The sequence below is a fragment of the Pteronotus mesoamericanus genome, unplaced genomic scaffold, assembly GCF_021234165.1.
Source record: "Pteronotus mesoamericanus isolate MK-2021 breed Mesoamerican mustached bat unplaced genomic scaffold, CSHL_Meso_final scaffold_21, whole genome shotgun sequence".
NCBI lineage: Eukaryota > Metazoa > Chordata > Mammalia > Chiroptera > Mormoopidae > Pteronotus > Pteronotus mesoamericanus.
The window spans coordinates 15,338,187-15,357,641 of record NW_026555310.1 but is presented as its reverse complement, the minus strand read 5'-3'; the positions used below and the strand labels follow the sequence as shown (position 1 = coordinate 15,357,641).

At 40.5% G+C, this 19,455-nt stretch overlaps 1 protein-coding gene across 3 annotated transcripts in view; it reads right to left on the bottom strand.

The window, feature by feature from the left end:
* Positions 1-19,455, bottom strand: part of DENND5B (DENN domain containing 5B) — a 166,366-nt gene that overhangs the window by 27,058 nt on the left and 119,853 nt on the right. For all 3 annotated transcript variants that reach the window (XM_054591280.1, XM_054591278.1, XM_054591279.1), the window contains 4 exons: positions 18,780-18,911; positions 17,361-17,513; positions 16,393-16,471; positions 8,306-8,387 (listed from right to left, as the gene is read on the bottom strand). In XM_054591280.1, coding sequence (XP_054447255.1) covers positions 8,306-8,387; positions 16,393-16,471; positions 17,361-17,513; positions 18,780-18,911 — 446 coding nt within the window. The remainder of the gene's footprint in view (positions 1-8,305; positions 8,388-16,392; positions 16,472-17,360; positions 17,514-18,779; positions 18,912-19,455) is intronic.

Genomic DNA, 19,455 nt, shown 5'->3' with positions numbered 1-19,455 from the left:
TCAGCAAGATGTAAAGCATTACATCACATCACACAGACACACTAAAGAGGTGGTGTAAAAACAAGTCAGAATGAAATTTATGACCGACTTGCTTGATTTTGGTTTTAAAGGGCCAATACCATTACGTGCGGTCATGAAGAGAGACAGCTGGTGACAGCAAGCCCCCGCTGAGGTGCTGATTCTCCCTGGGGATGGCGGCATTGGCGGTGGGGCACTGGACAACCCAAGTGTGAGCCCCTCAGCAGCACTGGCTGCCCCCCAACCCTGCTGACATTCCCCAAGCGGCGACACATTTGACTTAAAAGCAGGACCGGGGAAGTGCACAGGCGTTTACTACAGCAGCATTGACGGGGCGCCCGGTCACGTCACGTCACAGCCAGGTCGGAGCTCACGTGATCCAGGAACACCAAGGTGGTTCAAAGGGAAGTCACGGAAAACAAATCTACATGAGGGTTAAGTACTTACGTTGTTTAATTTTTCCCTATGTATCCTTCCTACTCTAAAACAGTAAAACCTACTGAAATTAGTTTTATCAGCTGATCTTACACAAGGATCTGGACACACGGTAGGTGAAGAATGACAAAGTGGAAAACAATTCTAATTTGAAAAATAATCATGTTTAAGGAAAATGGGAAGAACTGGAGTACTTAAACTGAAACCTAGTTTGTTTAGGCGGCAAGTAGTGTTCCTGTCATAAAAGCGTTAGTTTCCTTCGCTAGGAGGCAAGGGGTTTGGGAGATGAAGGCTCCAGGCTCTTCCCTCAAGCCCATCTGGTTACTGGCACCAGGGAAATTACCCTGACTAAAATATCCCCTCCTTAATGAAATTCCTTTGTTCCAGAATCTTCTAAAGCTCCCAGGATACAGGCTGAACTGCTCACTACTCCTTGGCTTCAATGTTTTTTCTTAGTGAAAAATTCCATTCCAGGCAGTTGACTCCTAAGACTCAGCATTCCACTACTTGAAGTACTTCCTCTCCTCTAGCTTCCCTATTTGATTCTACTCATGTTTGAATTCCAGCTTCTTCTGAACAGCTTTCCCTGACCAGGAGAGCCCTCAGTGACCTCTCTGACTTAGGAAATTCTGTAGTCTAACTTACATTTACCAGGCTCTCCCTACTACCCCTTTCATAGACATTTTTCTCAGCTTGCCAGTTTTTTTGAGGACATGTTCCTAATACTTCTTAATAGCCTTGCATCCTTCTTTGTACCCTGTATGGCCAAGCACCTATTAGGAGCTCAAAAATCTCTGTGGCTTTGTGTATCAGTATCCAATGGTATGCTTTATAACAATTTATATGTGTTGTGTTATTAAACCTTAATCCAAATCTAATATTCAACATTTTTCTGTGTAGTTATACCATTTGACCTGTTTTTAGTTGGAATAATTGATTATAGGTAATTACAGTGGCATTCAGCATAATATTGTATGAGTATTACTTCCAAAATAGAGCCTAATTCACAGAAAAACAAAAGTGATGTGGTTTAAATAAATCTACTTGATTTATTTTTTAACCATGATACAGAGCTTTCTAATTTAGAAGAGTTTTTATGTGGTTTGTCTAATCAGATTGTCACAATAACTAGTGAGAGGGAGATTTTCATTATTTCACTGTAAAGATGAGAAAACTGAGACTCAGTTTTCTCAATTATCTATGACCACCCAAGGTCACAGATAATTATTCTAGGGGTGCTACCTATTTCCTACCAATTGCTTCTTGCTAATGCTCACATTCTTGGAGAAGCACAACTCCAGGCCCCACCTTGACCCTCGCCCACGCTCCTAACCCCTCAGCTACAACTGACTGGGTAAGAGGCACGCGCTTCATCTAAGTGGAGCAATCAGGTCTTTCCCCAGAAACTGCAAATTAGTACACTGGAAAACCAAGTCAGTTCTTACTGAACATTTAAAGGCTATTGGAGTCAGAGCTGGGACGAGCCTCAGCACAATAAAGCAGAACAGGAGGAAAGGGTGGGGAAAGGAAGGGCAGAGAGGATTTGCTTCCAGTGAGAGACCCAGTGCCTGCCTGTGGAGAGACTGTTTCCAAACCAGCCACAGTCCTTGTTCTTGGGTCTGGAAGACGCCCTCACAGCTCCAAAAAATCCCCGTTTTTGCTGAAGCCAATTTCAATGTCCTTCTGTTTTTCCCAAACTGAATGATTTCTAAGATTGGCGGCACCTAAATAAATTTGAATCTGTATTTCCTGAGTCCAAATCTGATGTTTTACTGTATCACCAGTGAAACCCAGTAATATTTATTAGAGAAATAAAAGAATTAGCCAATTTTACTATAAGTGCAAATCCTATATAGTTAAATAAATTCCTCAAAATAGTCCTTCCTAGGGGTAACAAAATCAATAATGACTACTCAATTTCAGTGTAGAATGAAACCAGTTACTCATAAGCACACAGGTATGCATTATTTATTAAAAAAAAAAATAAAGTGACTTGCCAATCTATTCTTAAGTAATTTATTTCCATCTTTAAATGTAAATAGAATATTTCTAGGATTTACTCACATCTGTTCATTTGTTTACATATTCAGAATATCTATACTTAGACGACAGTACTCACAATCTCCTAGATCATGTAATGTTCTTCTATGCCCTGCATCATTATATATTATGACATTAAGAATAAAAGTCTCTGCCCTGGACAGGTAGATCAGCTGGCTGGAGCATCGTTCTTTACACTTAAAGGTTGTGGGTTCGATCCCCGGTCAGGGCACATACCTAGGTGGGGGCATATAAGAGGCAACCGATCGATGTTTCTCTCTCTCCCTCTCCCTTCTTTTTTATTTAAAATCAATAAACATATCCTTGGTTGAAGATTAAAAAAAAAAAGTCTCAACAGCTAGACGACATGTGCATAGCTACTTTAGGAAGAAACTGGTAATAATGGTAATGCAATGATAATACTCCTCTTCTGTATACAGATGATCTGTAGTTATTGACTGTCCCCAGCCTTTCTCTTTGGAACAAAAAATCATTCTATAACTGACTGTTTGGCGATACTCGGCAACTACGAACATCTTGGGAATGAGTCTGAGATACTAACACAAAGGGGACAGCCCTTAGACGTGCCTGTCCTGGACTCATTATATCTGGTGCCAAGGCCTTGGACAACTGTGAGAACTCAAAGTCCCTAAATTGCCCATGTGTCTGCCTCAAGAGATAAACTTGGGAAGACATGAGGCAACAATAGAGGTATGTGCCCAACAGAGAGCATGGACTCAGAGAGGCATACTGCCTAATCTTTAGAAAACAAGTTTTTCTTTAATTGTCCAGATTGAAAGAAATTAGAGTTTAGAGTATCACTTGGGTGGTTTTCTTCAAGGGAAAATCTACTATATCAATCATCTAGGTAGCAATTGGGAATTACAATGAAGTACTAGCCAGGAATTTGGAAAAAGGGAAATAAGCCTGTCCACCAGAGTTAAACTCTAAAGTAAACGTTTCAGGAATAAGAACAATATACTGTATAAAAAATCATCTTAAAAAGGCAGAGGGAGCAGAGCAAAGAGAGAGACAACCATGGGCAGTTCTTCCGCAGGGCTTTTCGGAGAGGACATCAGCCCCATGGGCCTCAGGGTCACTAGTTCGGAGCTGGAGGGTCAGGCTTCCACACCTCTGCTTCCGAGCGCAAGAAGCCTTCTGAGGCTACTCTAGCTTCCAGGCAGAGCCTACCCATATCAGTGAAAGAATATCAAGTTGCTTGGTTAAGGAAATAATAAATTGGTTTCCCTGGATTCCTGTGACCCCACCCAAACCAGGTCATGGTGCTACTGGACAGATAACCGAAATCCAGCTGATTGTTTTCCCATCTCTCTTTGGTATCTAAAATAAGTCTCCTGGGTTAGTAAGAGTCAGTATCTTAGAATCTGATTACATTTTGATTTACTAATGATTTGGTTTCTGAGCTTATAATGCTGAAGACTCTAGGTTTATTGGTCTATAAAGAACTATAGCTTTGTATGCTATAAGAAACTAAGAAGTCATACCCATGAGGATGACTATCATCCAAAACCAAACCAAACCAAACCAAACCCAGGAAACAACAAGTGCTGGTGAGGAAGCAGAGAAACTTAACACTTGTGCATTGCTTGTGGGAATGTAAAATGGTGCAGCAACTGTAGAATATGGTATGATGGTTCCTCAAAAAATTAAAAATAGAATTACTGTATGATCAAGCAATTGCACTTCTGGATATATACAGAAAAGAACTGAAGGCAGGGCCTCAAACACTCGCATTTATAGTAGCATTAATCACAATAGCCAAAAGGTGGAAAAAACTCAAATACCCATTGATGGATAAGTAATAAAATGTGGTATGTACATATGGGGAAATATTATTCAGCCTTAAAAAGGAAGGAAATTCTAATATATGCTATAACATGGGTAAAACTCAGTAGTAACATTATGCTAAGTAAAATAAACCAGATGCAAAAGGCATAATTCTGCTTACATGAGGTAGCTAGAATAGTCAAATTCATTGATACAGAAAATAGAGGTACCAGAAGCTTGGTGGGGGTGGGAGGGTAGAGGGCTGGGCCGGGGGGAGAACGGGGAGCTATTGTTTAAATGGGTACAGAGATTCAGTTTGGGGTGACAAAAAAGTTCTGAAGATGGATAGAGCTGATGGTTGCACAACAATGCAAAGGTATTCGATGCCACTGACTGTGCACATAAAAATGGTTAAAATGGTAAATATCATTTTGTGTGTGCGTGCATTCTTACCACAACTTTTTAAAAGGCCATAGAAAAATATAAATGATAGAACCTAGGTGATGGGTATATGAATGTGTTTACTGTAAAATCTTTTGACTTTGCTGTATTTTTTAAATTTTTAAAAAGGTTTTATTTATTTATTTTTAGAGAGAGGGGAAAGGAGGGAGAAGGAGATGCAGAGAAACATCATGTGTGAGAGAGAGATTGGTTGCCTCTCTCAAGCCCCCAACTGGGGACCTGGCCCGCAACCCAGGCATATGCCCTGACTGGGAATTGAACTGGCGACCTTTCAGTCCACAGGCTGGTGCTCAATCCACTGAGCCACACCAGTCAGGGCTGACTTTGCTGTGTTTAAATTTTCCTATAATAAAATATTAGGGAAAAAAACCCTGGGAAGTTAGCTTGTCATTTTCTAGGCACTGCCTTTCTACCTTACCAAACACCTTTGAAAGTAACCAGCCAATCAAGTTTTTATTAAAAGCATCTATCATTTGGCCAAAACATACTGAGTATAGAATACTCAGGGGATCTCTCAGTTTTTTTTTGAAAGACATAGTTTGAAAATTAAAAGCCAAAGTAACCCTTAAGTGAGAAATCACAGGACATCGATATTTTAGTTGAGTGTCCTGAACCAATACAGATTATCCAAGATTACACAAAACTATATTTAGGGTGATGTGCACCCACCCACTCCTGCCAGCCAGGGCAAGCAATCTGGACTTAAGCTAAGATTGCATATTACCCATGGGGAGGATAAATTACAGTAAGGCAGGCGCAGAAGTGTGAGGACCATGATGGGATCCAGGTTGAGAAATTTTAGGGGCTTAGGCTAGAAGGTCACAGCCCATTTACCTGACATTCAGTGGAATAAGTAGTAGTTGGACCAGGAATTGTACCTAACTATCCCTAGATAATTATAAGTTATCTACTCTTGCATATTTATTATAGTAACAGCCCTTAGATATTTACTTTGTACCAAGCCTGATTAAAAAGTCTTATTTTGAAATAATTTACTTATTAAAATGTTGCAAAAGCAGTATAGAGTATTGTATACCCAGATTCCCTTAATGTTAACATCTTATATAACCAAACTTTCTTTATGCTTCTGTTAAAAAGGTTGGAGATTATTTTCCCCTCATAGTTACAAATATTCCTTTTATGCTGACCATCAAAAGGCATCATAAGCCACACAAGGACAAATATATCGCATCTACCAAGAAATAATGACATTTATGATATAAATATATAAACTGATTCAAATAACAAAAAACATTTACTGAACTCTTACTATGAGTCAAGTACTTCTTGAAACTTTTAACAGTAATAGACTAATTCATTTAATTCTCATGACAATCCTGTAACTTTTTTTTTTTCTCCTAAAGATTTTATTTATTTGTTTTTAGACAGAGGGGAAGGAGGGAGAAAGACAGGGAGAGAAACATCAATGTGTGGTTGTCTCTCACATGCCCCGCACTGGGGATCTGGCCCACAACCCAGGCATGTACCCTGACTGGGAACTGAACCGGCAACCCTTTGGTTCGCAAGCCAGCGCTCAATCCACTGAGCCACACCAGCCAAGGCACAATGCTATAACTTTTTAAATCTCTATTTGAGAGAGGAGAAACTGAGGCAAAGAGAAGTTACAAAAACTGCCTGAGGTCACACAGCTAGTAAGTGATGAAGCCAGGATGTGTTACCACTACACTATGCTGCGACTCATAAAAGTTATGCTGCTCAGCTGCAATATCTTACAAATCAAATAAACATTAACAATTAATATCTTGATATTAATAAACAATAAACCATAAAAGTTTCAGGTGTTAGCACATTCACTTTAAATCCATATATTTAAAGAGTCGACTAAGTATTGAACCTAAAATGTCCAAAAGAAAAAAGCCTCTGCCTTCCTCAGTCAATAAATTTTATTTATTTATTTGTTTATTTTTAGAGAGGGAAAGGGAGGGAGAGAGAGAGGGAGAGAAACATCAATCAGTTGGTTGCCTCTTGCACGTCCCCAACCAGGGCCCTGGCCCGCAACCCAGGCCTGTGCCCTGACCAGAATCAAACACGCAACCTTTTGGTTTGCAGGATGATGCCCAATCTACCGAGCCACATTAGTAAGGGCCAATAAATCTTTTTAGATATCCTGATGTCTTCTAATGACTTCTAAGACCAGTAATAGCAAGTGGTAATTCTCAGATTTGCATTTGCTTCAAATTAAATCTACTTGACATTACTTTTTCTGCCAAGTAACCTGTCATTATTTGCAGAATATTTTTTTTGAACTGTGTCTGTGGGTAGCAGGTATTTAAGGAGCTTTTAAAACACTGAACAAAAAGCCCTGACTGGTGCGGCTCAGTGAGTTGAGCGTTGTGCCACAAACTGAAAGGTCACAGGTTTGATTCCTGGTCAGGGCACATGCCTGGGTTGTGGGCCAGATCCCTGGTTGGTGACGTGTGAGAGGCAACTGATCAACGTCTCTCTCCCTCTCTTTCTCCCTCCCTTCCCCTCTCTCTAAAAACTAAATAAAATCTTAAAAAAAAAAAAAAACCCACTGAACAAAAGAAAGTATAAAATAATTTAGGGATGCTTTAAATTATTCTCAGCTGTGTTTTCCCTTTGGACTTACTGTCAGGAAAAATATAATAGTATGAAAGTAAAATAAACAAGGTTACAAAAATGTTTTTTTAAGACATAAGCAAGTGGAACCTAACTAACAATACAAAGATGCATGGAAAATAAGACCAGCAACACTGAAAGGAAAAGAAACCAACAGAGACAAGAGGGAAGGAGGGAGGCGGGGCAGGGAAAAGGAAGGGAAGGGGAAAGTCAAGGAACATATAGCAAGGACTCATGGACAAAACCAAAGGGGAAGAGTTGAGGGAGGGAGGGAGGGAGGAGGCAAGGGAAAGTGGTGGGGGGTAGGCAGAGACAAATGTATTTGAAAAAATAAATAAATTAATTAAAACCCCCCCCACAAAAACTTGTTTGCACACATTCATAGCATTATTCATAATAGCCAAAATTGGAAACAACTTGAATGCCCATTAACTAATGAATAGATATATAAATGTGGTATATCCATACAACAGAATATTAATAGGTAATTAAGATATATGCTATAACTATGAATGATCTTTAAAAACATATGCTAAGCCAGGAAAGCCCATCACAGAAAACCAATATTGTATGATTCTGTATTCATAAAAAGTGCCCAGAATAAGCAAATCTTTAGAGACAGAGAGTGGATCAGTGGTTGCCTGGAGTGGGGAGTGTGGTGAATGATGTGACTGTTAGTGGGTATGGAGTTTCTTCTTTGTGTGATGAAAATGCTCTGTTTATATTGCAATATATGCAAAACTTTGAATATATAGAAAAAGCCACTGAATTACATATAATTATAATGGGTGAATTGTATGCATGTGAATATCTCAATAAAGTGTTTTTTTAATAAAAGAACTGTAAAAAAAAAAAGAGTACGTAAGCAAAAAGTACACATAGCCAAAATCATTTGAGCAATGCAGTGAAAGCCATTACTACTTCGAAGTTGTCAACATATGCTAGCACACATAACAGATACCTCATGTCTTGGATAAGGGAGACCCTGAGGGTTGGCAACATAACTCCTGAGTCAGATTTTCTTCTTTCTGGTCCGAGGGCAACTATGTAGAAAAATATCAGCAAAGTATTAGAAAACTAACAGTAAGAAAAAAAAATCTATATGGTTCACATTCTGTAAATATTTCAAAATTACTTTGATCAGAACAAATTTTGAAACCAAAAGAAAAGCTCAGATTCTTTTCCCCAAATGTTGCTACTTTATTAATACCGTAAACCAGCTATTTTCTTTCTAGTTAATCTGGGGCTATGCTTGTCTATTTAAAATGAATCATAAAAGCCCACTTAGCAAATAATGCAATGTGTGCAAATTCTGGCCGTAAGGGTCAGTCATTTTCTAAAGTTAGTCACTCCAATTGAACTGGATAATTACATGAAAGCAATGTCTATAAATTAAGCCAATGAGCATGCGAATCACCTCTGGGCTCACAAATTGCAATCGCACAATTTCCCTATATAGCAGGACTTCAAATAGCGTTGCGTCTTTATAACATTAATGAGATACCATAAGAACCTAACTAGTTTATATCAATTAGTCTGTGGTAACATTGGTTTCATTATATGTCGTTTTGCTTGAAGACACAGAACCTATCAATAATATTGAGTGAGGATATACTGTTTTCTGAAGAGTGCTTAAAAAGAAAAATCTAAGAGTTTGAGCTAAGTTTCTACCTCAAAGATCAGGATCTGAACTATACTATTATATCATGTAAAATCTAAATGAACATTTAGAAATATAATGTCCATGAGTCTCTTATGAAACCTGAATAGCTAATATTTATTAAAGAAGGAAAAATTACTTATATATCAATGGCTAAAGCAACTGATTATTTGCTAATGTAATGTAGCTGGAGTGCTCAATCTCACTTTAAGTGAGATGTAGTGGAGTTTTCTACTTTTATTTCTATCTTCCCATCTGCAAGTGAAGACAAAATTGTGACCCCACACTTAGCAAATACAGTTAACAACATGGGTTTGAACTGCATGTGTATTTATACGTGGATTTTCTCCAATAAATATACTGGAAAAATTTTTGCAAAGTTCCTTACTACTGTGAAGCAATCATGCTAATTACATTAAGCTACCATAAGGCAATCAGAGTGTTGCTTCATTATCAATGCATGGATCATTATACCGGAAAATAAATATGAATTTGCTTTTCATGTTATCTTTTCATTTTAAATGTCTAATGTATTAATATGTACAATATCTACAGTGTTTTGTATCACATGATGATAGTGATGTAGGTACTGAGAGATGATTCATCTTGTAAATAGATGCCTAAAAGTAAAATTGAATACAGTATAGTATACTGTAAATGCATTTTCCTTTCTTATGATTTTCTTAATAACTCTTTTCTCTAGCATACTTTACGGTAAGAATATGGTATATAATATATACAGCATACCAAATATGTATTAATCAACTGTTTTTGTTGCTGGTAAGGCTTCCAGTCAATGCTAGGCTACTTATTAATTAGTAGTTGAGTTTTGGGGGAATAAAGTTATATGTGGATTTTTGACTACATTGGCGGGGATGGTGCCCTTAACCCCCAAGTTGTTCAAGGGACACTGTACGCTGACAACATTAGAATTTAGGATGTGAGTTTTGCTGTATATCAAATTGTATTTTCTCAGATTTTAGACCTATCTGACTTTGGGGGGCTAGAATCTAATATCAGAACACCAATCTATTTGACGATTGCAGTGAAGCGTCCACATTTTGGCACTTGGTGAAAGAGGCCGGGCTGAGACTTGGCAGGCATAAATGAATCCTGAGGGGGCTGCCCTGGCAGAAGAAATGTGGCCAGGCCAACCTACAGGCAGGTCTTTTGAGGGCCTTCTCCACCAGGTGGGTGGTAAACAGGCCATTTGTTAAGGCAGTTTTGGGACCCATTGAAAACACTGGTTCATCATGATATCCAGGCGGTAAAAGACCTGAGGAAATTGTTCCAAAGACTGTGCTGTGTTAGTCTTCCTGTCTGAGCCTATCAGTACTTAAGTGTGTTACTAGTGAAAGCACATTTCTCTGTTAGGAAAGAAAGTAAAATACACTCCACGTGATTAGACAGCATGAAAGAGGGCCACGCGAGTGGTGAGAAATAGGTTAAGAGAGAAAAAAAAGATCATGAGGCCAGAGAAAGGAGATGAAGCCATAATCAGGGAGGCGGCTGGGGAGAGACATGACAACAAGGAGGAATCATGCCTCCGGGAGCAGAGAACAAGTGACAGACTTAGTAGAAGAGGATTCTGACATTTAGAAAAGCATCCACAATAAGAGCATCCACAGGCCTACACATGTTCTGAGAATCTTATTGTGGGACCCTGTATTGTAGCCACCCATCTCTAATCTAGGCTCCTTAATCACGTGATGTACTCTTCCATGTCTCCATGCAATCTGATAGTCTTTAGCTTATCTTTTAGCATTCTGTATACTTCTCCTTGTTTATAGCCTATTTGTCACTTTAGATTGAGAGCAGTACAGCTTCATGGTTACAAACATGGCTTTCTCCAACCTTACAGAGAGAATTTAACAGCTCACTGACTTCAGGAGAATGATTTAAACTCTCTATGATCTGTTTCCTCATCTGCAAATTGGGAACAGTACCAATATCTACCTTATTCAAATAGATGTAAAGCACTTAGAAGAGTGCTCTCCTGGCACAAAATAAGTCTTTGATAAACTTTTCAGCTTTAATTTTGCCTCGGTGTGCAATCTTTCCTGAACATTCTCTCTGCCCTAAGAACACTATTAGGCGCTATTCCCTCTCTCCAACAGGACCTGAGAAACTAAACATCTATCATAAACTTACCATAATTTAATATTTCTGTTACTATGATAGTACTCGTCTATGTCTCTTGAGCTCGGCTGCATCCTATTCTTAGAATACCCAGGGGGCCTAGCAGAGGCCCCACAAACACACATGCCCAACAAGTATGCACTGAGGACGATGAGACTGCTTAGGGCCAGATGGCAGGACCTTAAAGGACAAGTTAGAAATTTATAGAAATCCTAAAGAGGGGAGACGGATTTTGGGGGAAAAAAATGATATGTTCCTGGGACTTTTTAGTTATTAACTAGAGTGATAGTGTGATGGTGTAAATGAAACAAAAGAGATGAGCTAGAAATTACTCAAGAGGCCAGTGTGTGGATGAACGAGGACAGTGGCAGCCGGTGAGAACAAAGAAGAAACATACACAGTAGCAGAAAACACAGGACTTAATATCGGCCAGATGTCAAGGGTAAGCAAGACTCAGGAGTCAAAAACAATAGTAAGTATGGATATAGAATGTCTGAACATATACTATTCTATCTAATTATAACTTTCCTTTTAAATTTTTAATCTTAATTTTGCAGATGAAGAAACTGGGGCTCAAAGAGGTTAAGGGGCAGGGTGTCCTGATGGCATGTCCGGGGGGCGTCCGTGACATTGCAGATGACTTTCTGGCTTCTCAACTCGACTGAGAGAAGGGGGCTGATGCCTTTAAATAAGATGGAGAGAGAAGGCCTGAGAGGGACGGGGGGCGAGGTGCTGAGATGATGAGCCTGATTTAGGACAGGCTGGGTCTGAGGCCCCAGTGGGCCATCAAACGTGGATGTCTAGGGACTAGGGCTGCAGGCAGAGATCTGTGAATAATCTGCTAATGGGCCAGCTGGGTGATGACGTTGCCGGAGGCGACAACAGCTGTTCCGATTTGAATTATGTCCCCCAAGAGGGTGCTGAAGTCCTAACCGCCAGTACCTATGGATCTAACCTTTTTGGAAATAGGATCTTCGTAGATGATCAAGTTAGGCTGAGGTCATTGCGATGGGCCCTAATCCAATGTGACTCATGTCCTTATGAAGAGGGGAAATTTGGACATAGGGACAGATATGTGTGGAGAAAAGGACAAGTGAAGACCAGGGAAAAGGCCAGGTACTGGCCATGCAATTCTTGAGTCTACCAGAAGCTAGGGGCAGAGAGGCATGGGACAGGTTCTCCTTCAAAACCTTCAGAAGGAAGTACCCCTGATAACGCCTTGATTTTGGACTTCTTGCCTCCAGAACTGTGAGACAGCACATTTCTGTTGTTTGAGCCACTCAGTTTGTAATACTTTATTACAGTTACCCCAGGAAACTAATACAATAGTTTATTAGTGACTTTGGAGGGAACAGTTTAGAAGGCTGTGAGTGGAAGGCAGATATGAGTTAAGAAGTCAAGTCATACTTTTAATCTACAGATCTACAGTCTAAGGTTTCCATGGAATCTACTGCAGAAGAGAAATTCATAATTTAAATGCATGCCCCTATGACTGCATACACCTATTACGGTTTCTTAATTCAATATACTTAAATGCAAAAGGCCACTTTCTCCTTCAGTAAAACCCTTGTGGACTGATACATTGCCACAAGAACTCCTTTTGTGTGTCTGCCTGAATCAGTGCTACTGTTTAGGTGGCAAGTGCGCAGAGGGCAGGGCTGTGTATTATTTCTACAGAACCATCTACAGTCCATAGGGAGGTAAGTAATTAATAGGAAACTTTTGATTAAAATCAGATTATTGAAGAATGACTCAAAACTCTTGGGCTGGATCCAGAATAACCACTTAAAAGCAGTATTCCCTCCCTGTTCTGCATCCTACCCTACCCCTTGCCAATTAATTTTAAAATCCATTTAAAGTTTAGTGGAACCTTGTCCGAGGATGCAAGGCTTAAGAACAACACCTATGTCTAAGCTGGTCAACATTTTTAAAAGTAGAAACTTTGGGTGATATGTCAAGAAATGTCAAGAACAGTCTCCTTTTCTTAGGATCCAATACATTCTGAGATCCTTTCTCTGTAGGACTTCAAACTACAATGTACAGGGAGGGACTTGGTCAAAATTTGACTAAGTCAAAATTAAGGTTGTCTAAAAGACATAGGGGAAACTTAAATGCATATTGCTAAGTGCAAGAAGCCAATCTAGGAAGGCTGTACGCTGTATGACATTCTTGATAAGACAAAACTATGGAGACACTAAAAAGATGGATGCAAGGGGTTATGGGAGAGGGAGAGATGAACACGCAGAGCACAGAGGAGTCTCAGGACAGTGAAACTACTCTGAATGATAGTATAATGGTGGCTACATGTTGTTATACATTTGTCTAAACTCATAGTTCAACCTCAAGAACGAAACCTAATGTAAACTAAGAACTTTGGGTGATGATGTATCATTGTATGTTCATCAACAGTAAGAAATGTATCACTTTGCCCAGCAGCTGTGGCTCCGTGGGTTGGGCATTGTCCTGCAAACTGAAAGGTCGCCAGTTTGATTCCGGGTCAGAGCACATGCCTGGGTTGTGGGTTTGGACCCTGGAAGGGGTGTGTACAGAAGGCAATTGATGTTTCTCTCTCACATCAACGTTTCTCTCCCTTTATCCCCCTCAAAGAAAAGGGGGGATAGGGAGAAATGAACCGCTTTGGTGGGAGATGCAGATGATGGGGGAGGCTCTTCAGTGGGAGTCGAGGGTGTGTGGGAAGTCTATCAGCCGCTCATTATTGCTGTGAGCCAGGAGCTACTCTAAAATATAAAGTCTATTAAAAAAATTAAGATAGTCTACCCTGCCATGGTCCCCTCGCCGAGAGAGACCTTTCCGTTCTGCTGTAACCTTTACAGCGTGACAGGGTCTCTGATTCCTGACAGTGCTGCCTCCGGAAGGAACAGGAACGATCTGGTCTCATCCTGGCTCCATGTTCTCAGACCACTGTTCACACCCACACCCACTGGGACCCTCTAACAGCTCGGAGGGTCTCTCAGTGTGAAAATGCAGTCTGTTTACTGCCATTAATTAGGAAGCTTAACAGTTGGCAAATAGAAGGCATTTTTTCAAAAAACAAAACAAACTACCCAGATATAAAAGCAGAAAAGTCAACGAACTGTTCATTTCTGTATAAGTAGAATACATTGTTTCTCAAGAATGAAATATTTTATTTTTAAACTGATGTTTTTATACATATTTCACACTGTTTTATTTTTAAATCCTAATTTCATGGGCTGAATCATCAAAAGTGTTAGAGCAATATTTATAAAACCCATCTCTGCAAACAGACAATAAGTTGATTTCAAAAGCTGCATGGCTTATATTTATCCTACTGGGGGCCAGTGGAATATTTAGCTTATGTTCATGTTTGTCTCATTAGCCCTTCAACACTTGACAGTGGAGCACAGTGACTGCACGGGGCTTGGACACCTTTGGTATTTCGCAGTCTTGACTTCAGAGTTTCGCTGGTCCCACTACAGACTGACTGAAGGCCAGAGGAAACAGCTGGGTGTCCTGTCTTCAGCTCAACCACCCAACACTCGACCAGCCCAAGCCCCGGGGCTGCCGGTGTGGCCCAGCGCGGCTGACTCTTCCAGCCGGGCACGCTCACGTGCCTCGTGCACCGGAGGCCGAGGCTTCCGCCTCCTTGCTGTAACTGAGCGTGGCTTCCAACATTTCATCCTAAAAATGGCTATTTTTTTTCCCTAGGAATTTTTTTAATTAGGGTAAGTTACTTTGGTGATGGTCTTATGGGCTGAAAAGCTAACATTTTCTATGAACAGAATGTCAGAGATAGTTTCAGAGCACATGCCAATGCATTGTTACGTTTTCAACAGACCTTGATCTCAGTCTTTATAAATATAGTTACATTTTGAGACATTAGAACCATAACATACTGTTTAGAAGGGCTACAGGACAATTTAGTATCAATTCACATTCCTAGCTGTTTCATTGGATACATTTAAAAACTAAGTTTCCAACAAAAGGCATCACATTTTGGGTAGCACTGCGCTCTAGCAGCAGCAAGGGGGATGGAAATAGAGTGCTTCAGTCATATTTGCAATCCTTTATTTCTTAAGCTGGTGGTTGGCTTATGAGTTAATTTTTTTTTTTTTTACATTTCTGAATGTCTTAAAAAATCCGTAATTTTAGAAAAGTTTTCCAAATTCAGCATAAAACATTTTATCTCTACTAGGCTTTCCACTGTTACTTCTACTTTTTGTGAAACAGATGGCTATTTTACATAAAGAAAATCAAGCTCCTTGTGAAAAATACAAAATAGGTAGAACATCTAGGGACCTTACATAACTCTAATAAGCTAAAGAAGTATGACACTTCTAACATAAGATGTCCTATTATAAAATGAAGAAGAAATTTGACTCTTGAAGATTTTGGAGACATATAAGCACCTTATTTTCCCTGAAAGATTAATGATGATTATACAACTTTTCTTTCAGAAAAAAAATCAGTATACATTTCACCATAATACTGGTGAGAGGAATGTATACCCAGTAAGTCCTCATTTAACATTGACAAGTTCTTAGAAACTGTGACTTTAAGCAAAATCATGTATAACAAAATCCATTTTATCGCAGGCTATAAAGCATTAAATACTTGGAGCATATTTCTGGTCAAAAAAATATTACCAAACTTCTAAATAAAGATCCAAAAACGTTTCTAATATTAAACATTGAAATATATGTGATTTCGGGAAGATGAATAAAAAGAAGCAAGGTGATTTTCCAATCCGCCCATTCTAGCTGAGGGCCGCAGGGGGCTGGAGCCCACCCCAGCAGCTCAGGGGGTGAGGCGGGAGCCCGGCCTGGGCAGGACGCCCTTCCATCGCAGGCGCGCTCACCACCGCACACGCTCACACTGGGACAACTGAGACACGCCAATTCCCCTCATGTGCACACCTTTGGGATGTGGGAGGAAACGGACGGAGGTCCTTGGAGAAAAGTCCACACAGATAGTGGCCATGGCCAGAAACTGATATTTTTCTTCATCTGATCAACATTACAGGCTTGGCATACCTACTACTACTATTCCTGTCTTGTGAATGAGGATACTGAAGATCAGAAAGGTCAGGTGACTTTTCCCTGGTCTCACAGCTAGTTGACAATATTGCTCCCTCTACTTTACCCCACTCGGATAAGATGGGGTAAGTTTCAGCTTGAGAGAGAGGCAGAGACAAAGCTATACAGTACTGATTCTTCACATGGTCCAATGCTGCCACTTCTGCAGAAACAATCAAATCAATGACCTCTTACCTGGTGATTCTGCAAGGTGCTCTTGTTTCTCTTCTCTGTCCTGAAACTGAATTAAATGTGACCACAAAGCCGACTTCCCCTGAAAGTACAAGGTATAAAAAAAATTTTTCATTTTATAAGAAATAATTCATAAAAAAAAATAATTTTGCATCAAAACCATTCACGTTGAAACGGTCATTTTGAAGTCTGGAGAACCAAGCTCATCCATTCCCAGGTGGAGGACATTCTGAGCGCATCACTCCAAGTGTAACAAGGGTCATTCTTCGCTTCACGGAGAAGACTGGCAACAGCCTGGCGAGCAGCAGCTACTAAGCAAGAGGCCAGAGCGGAGGCACACAGATTTTTGACTTCAGTTTGGTTGTTACCTAGCTGTATATATTTAAGGCTGTCTCTACTAGCCAACACCAGTAACCACGGTATTAAAAGGCTCTAGCAGCACAGAATGTATTTGTGTACATCCATATGCAAAATATGTTTGAATATATGGAATGGCAATTGGGGCAAGAGGAGAAAGAGAAAAGGGAACGAAGAAATAGGCACCCAACAGAAATAAATAAATAAATAACAGAAAGGGGGGTGAGAGAGACAGAAGCAAAGGAGCCATTTGAATTTTCCCATCCTGAATAACTAGATAACTTAAAAGGATAGTGAACTGTTAACTCTGGTTAACAGGCTTTTTCGCTGGACAGTGACGAAAGCTGGCACTTAATGGAATCTACGGCGGATACAGCCTCTGCACAGAATGCACTGTTTCACCCTTTCCTGTTTACCAGGAAAGAGCCTCAAACCGCCTTCTAATCATGGGTTCTATTTTCTTTTTCTGGCATTAAAATGCCTGGGCTCTTTTCTAGTCATCCTGAGACAAAGAAACATACCCTTTAATTTTTATGATATTCTTTCCTCCTTGTTACGTTTCCCGACAGGGCTCCTCAGCGGCCATGTCACTGAGGGCCTCCTGAGACGGTTACCTGCTTGACCTGAAGGCCGTGGCTCCATATCCTTTCCAGGAGGTCGCAGAGGCTGGCGATCAGGGTGTTCTCCTCCAGGCCCGTTATGTTCGCCTCTCCGTGGCCCAGCTCCACTGCCTCGTGGCCCATCTTCTCCACCAGCATGCGTTTCGTCTGAAACATCACGTGTAGCCGCAGGGGTTATCCCAGCAGTGAAGCCAAAACTCGGCGAGTCCACTGCTGGGTCAGGAGGCCTGGGCTCCCTGCATACTTCTAACTGCAGGTCTTCAGCCACCTTGGAAACAGTGTCCTAGTCCCTGTGGTCAACTAACTGGAGTAACATTGTGTATACTTTCATTATTTTGTCAGAGAAATAGAGGGTCACTGAAGAGACATGATACTATTTTAAAATGTCCCCATGGAAATGTTTACGTGTGAGAATTTTCAGATTACTAACTTTAGTAATATTGAGAAATTACAGACCTAGAAAATGTACTGTCAGAATCTAAAACCCTATGTTGCCACCACCACTAGGTCCACTGCCCTGCAGCTTAGCGTCCTGAAGTATCTGCACTTAGGCCGGAACCACAATACAAATCAGCAGCTCCAATTTTATTTTTCCCCAGAACTCTCTAATTTGTGAGCTAAGCAGGTCTTTTCTTCCCTTCCTCCTTTCCTTTTTTATTTCTTATCTGCTCATGAGTATGCACCAAAAAATGGAAAGGAAATGGAAATCAGTTTCAGGTAAGTTAATTTATAGCAGTCTTGGCTGCTCTTATAAAATGCAAAGTGAGAGAGAATCTAGTTTAGGCAGGGACCTTGTCTATGATTCAGCACTATCTGCGGATGCTAAAAATAGGTCATTTTTATCGAATATACAGAGAAGGTCCTCAAGAAATGACTGTCAAATAAATGAGTACAGTTGCTGGCTAAAATGATGGTCTCAGGTTTGTCAATCTGTACTGCAACCTCTGAAAACACAGATCTCAGCGAGGAGACTGGTGTGTAATATACATGAACCTATAATATGGCTGAGATCTTCTTCCTTATGGGTATACTCACAGACGTATGGACAGGAATTAAGTTCTACACAGGTGCACAGATATACACAAAAAATGCATTGCCTTTTGCATAAGATGACAACATCCTTGACACACCTTCTGACTGGCCTAACATCTGGTCACGTTGCAGGGGAAGACAGCAATCGCTGAAAAGGTGACAAAAACGCCGCAGGGCTGCCATGTCACTGATTCTACGAGCAACAGAGAACCCACAGAGGTTCATGACCTCAGCAGAAAGCATACAGGGGTTAGGCCCCAGTACAAGTTTTCTTCTAGGGAAGCTACAGGCTCAAATGGGGTTGACTCTGGTCATCTTAGCATCACACATGCAGTGAACATGAATCAACGCTGTCTTTTTTCATCCGCGAGTAATACGTACCTTCATTCTACATTCCTTTAATAAGCCTTCTACAAATTTCCAGTTGGTCTGTGCAATCACTGCCGGAGAGAGGTCTGACAGTTTGGGTTGCCTCAGGTTTTTTCCTAAACTTCGTGCCTCTTGCATGTATTTCTAAAAACCAAAGAGTGTATTTAATGCATAAACATCAGATACTCTTCTGACCAATTCAACCTTCAATAGACAAGTGCAGGAACACTGTAAGTGTACACGTGCAACAGCAATTCAAGTTTTAGTGTGCCAACGGGCAGACAACACTCGTTCTCCTCCCAAGTGTTAGCTAACCCCTGGGAAAACGAGGTGCAGAAATCCCATCAGGTTAAAACTCATTCAAAATGAGATGGAATTTCAACTAGTTCAGTCTTTTTATTGGGAAGACCCAAGGTTATGTTAGTCAGGATCGTGGCTGGGATGACAAAATGTGGTGTCTGGACTGCAAACCAAAGGTTCTGCAGGAACACGGTGATTCTCCGATCCCCGGTTCCCTCCACTCCTCTCCCCACAGATCAAGAGACAACATACATCTAGCCTCTCAGGCATTGCACCCACCCACCCCTTTCCTCGAATCATGTCGCAACAGTAAAATCAGGAGCTCTAGAATCTGGGTGCAACTAATTTTATGACCTTAGGTATATTTGTGTCTCCATAAAACGGGCAT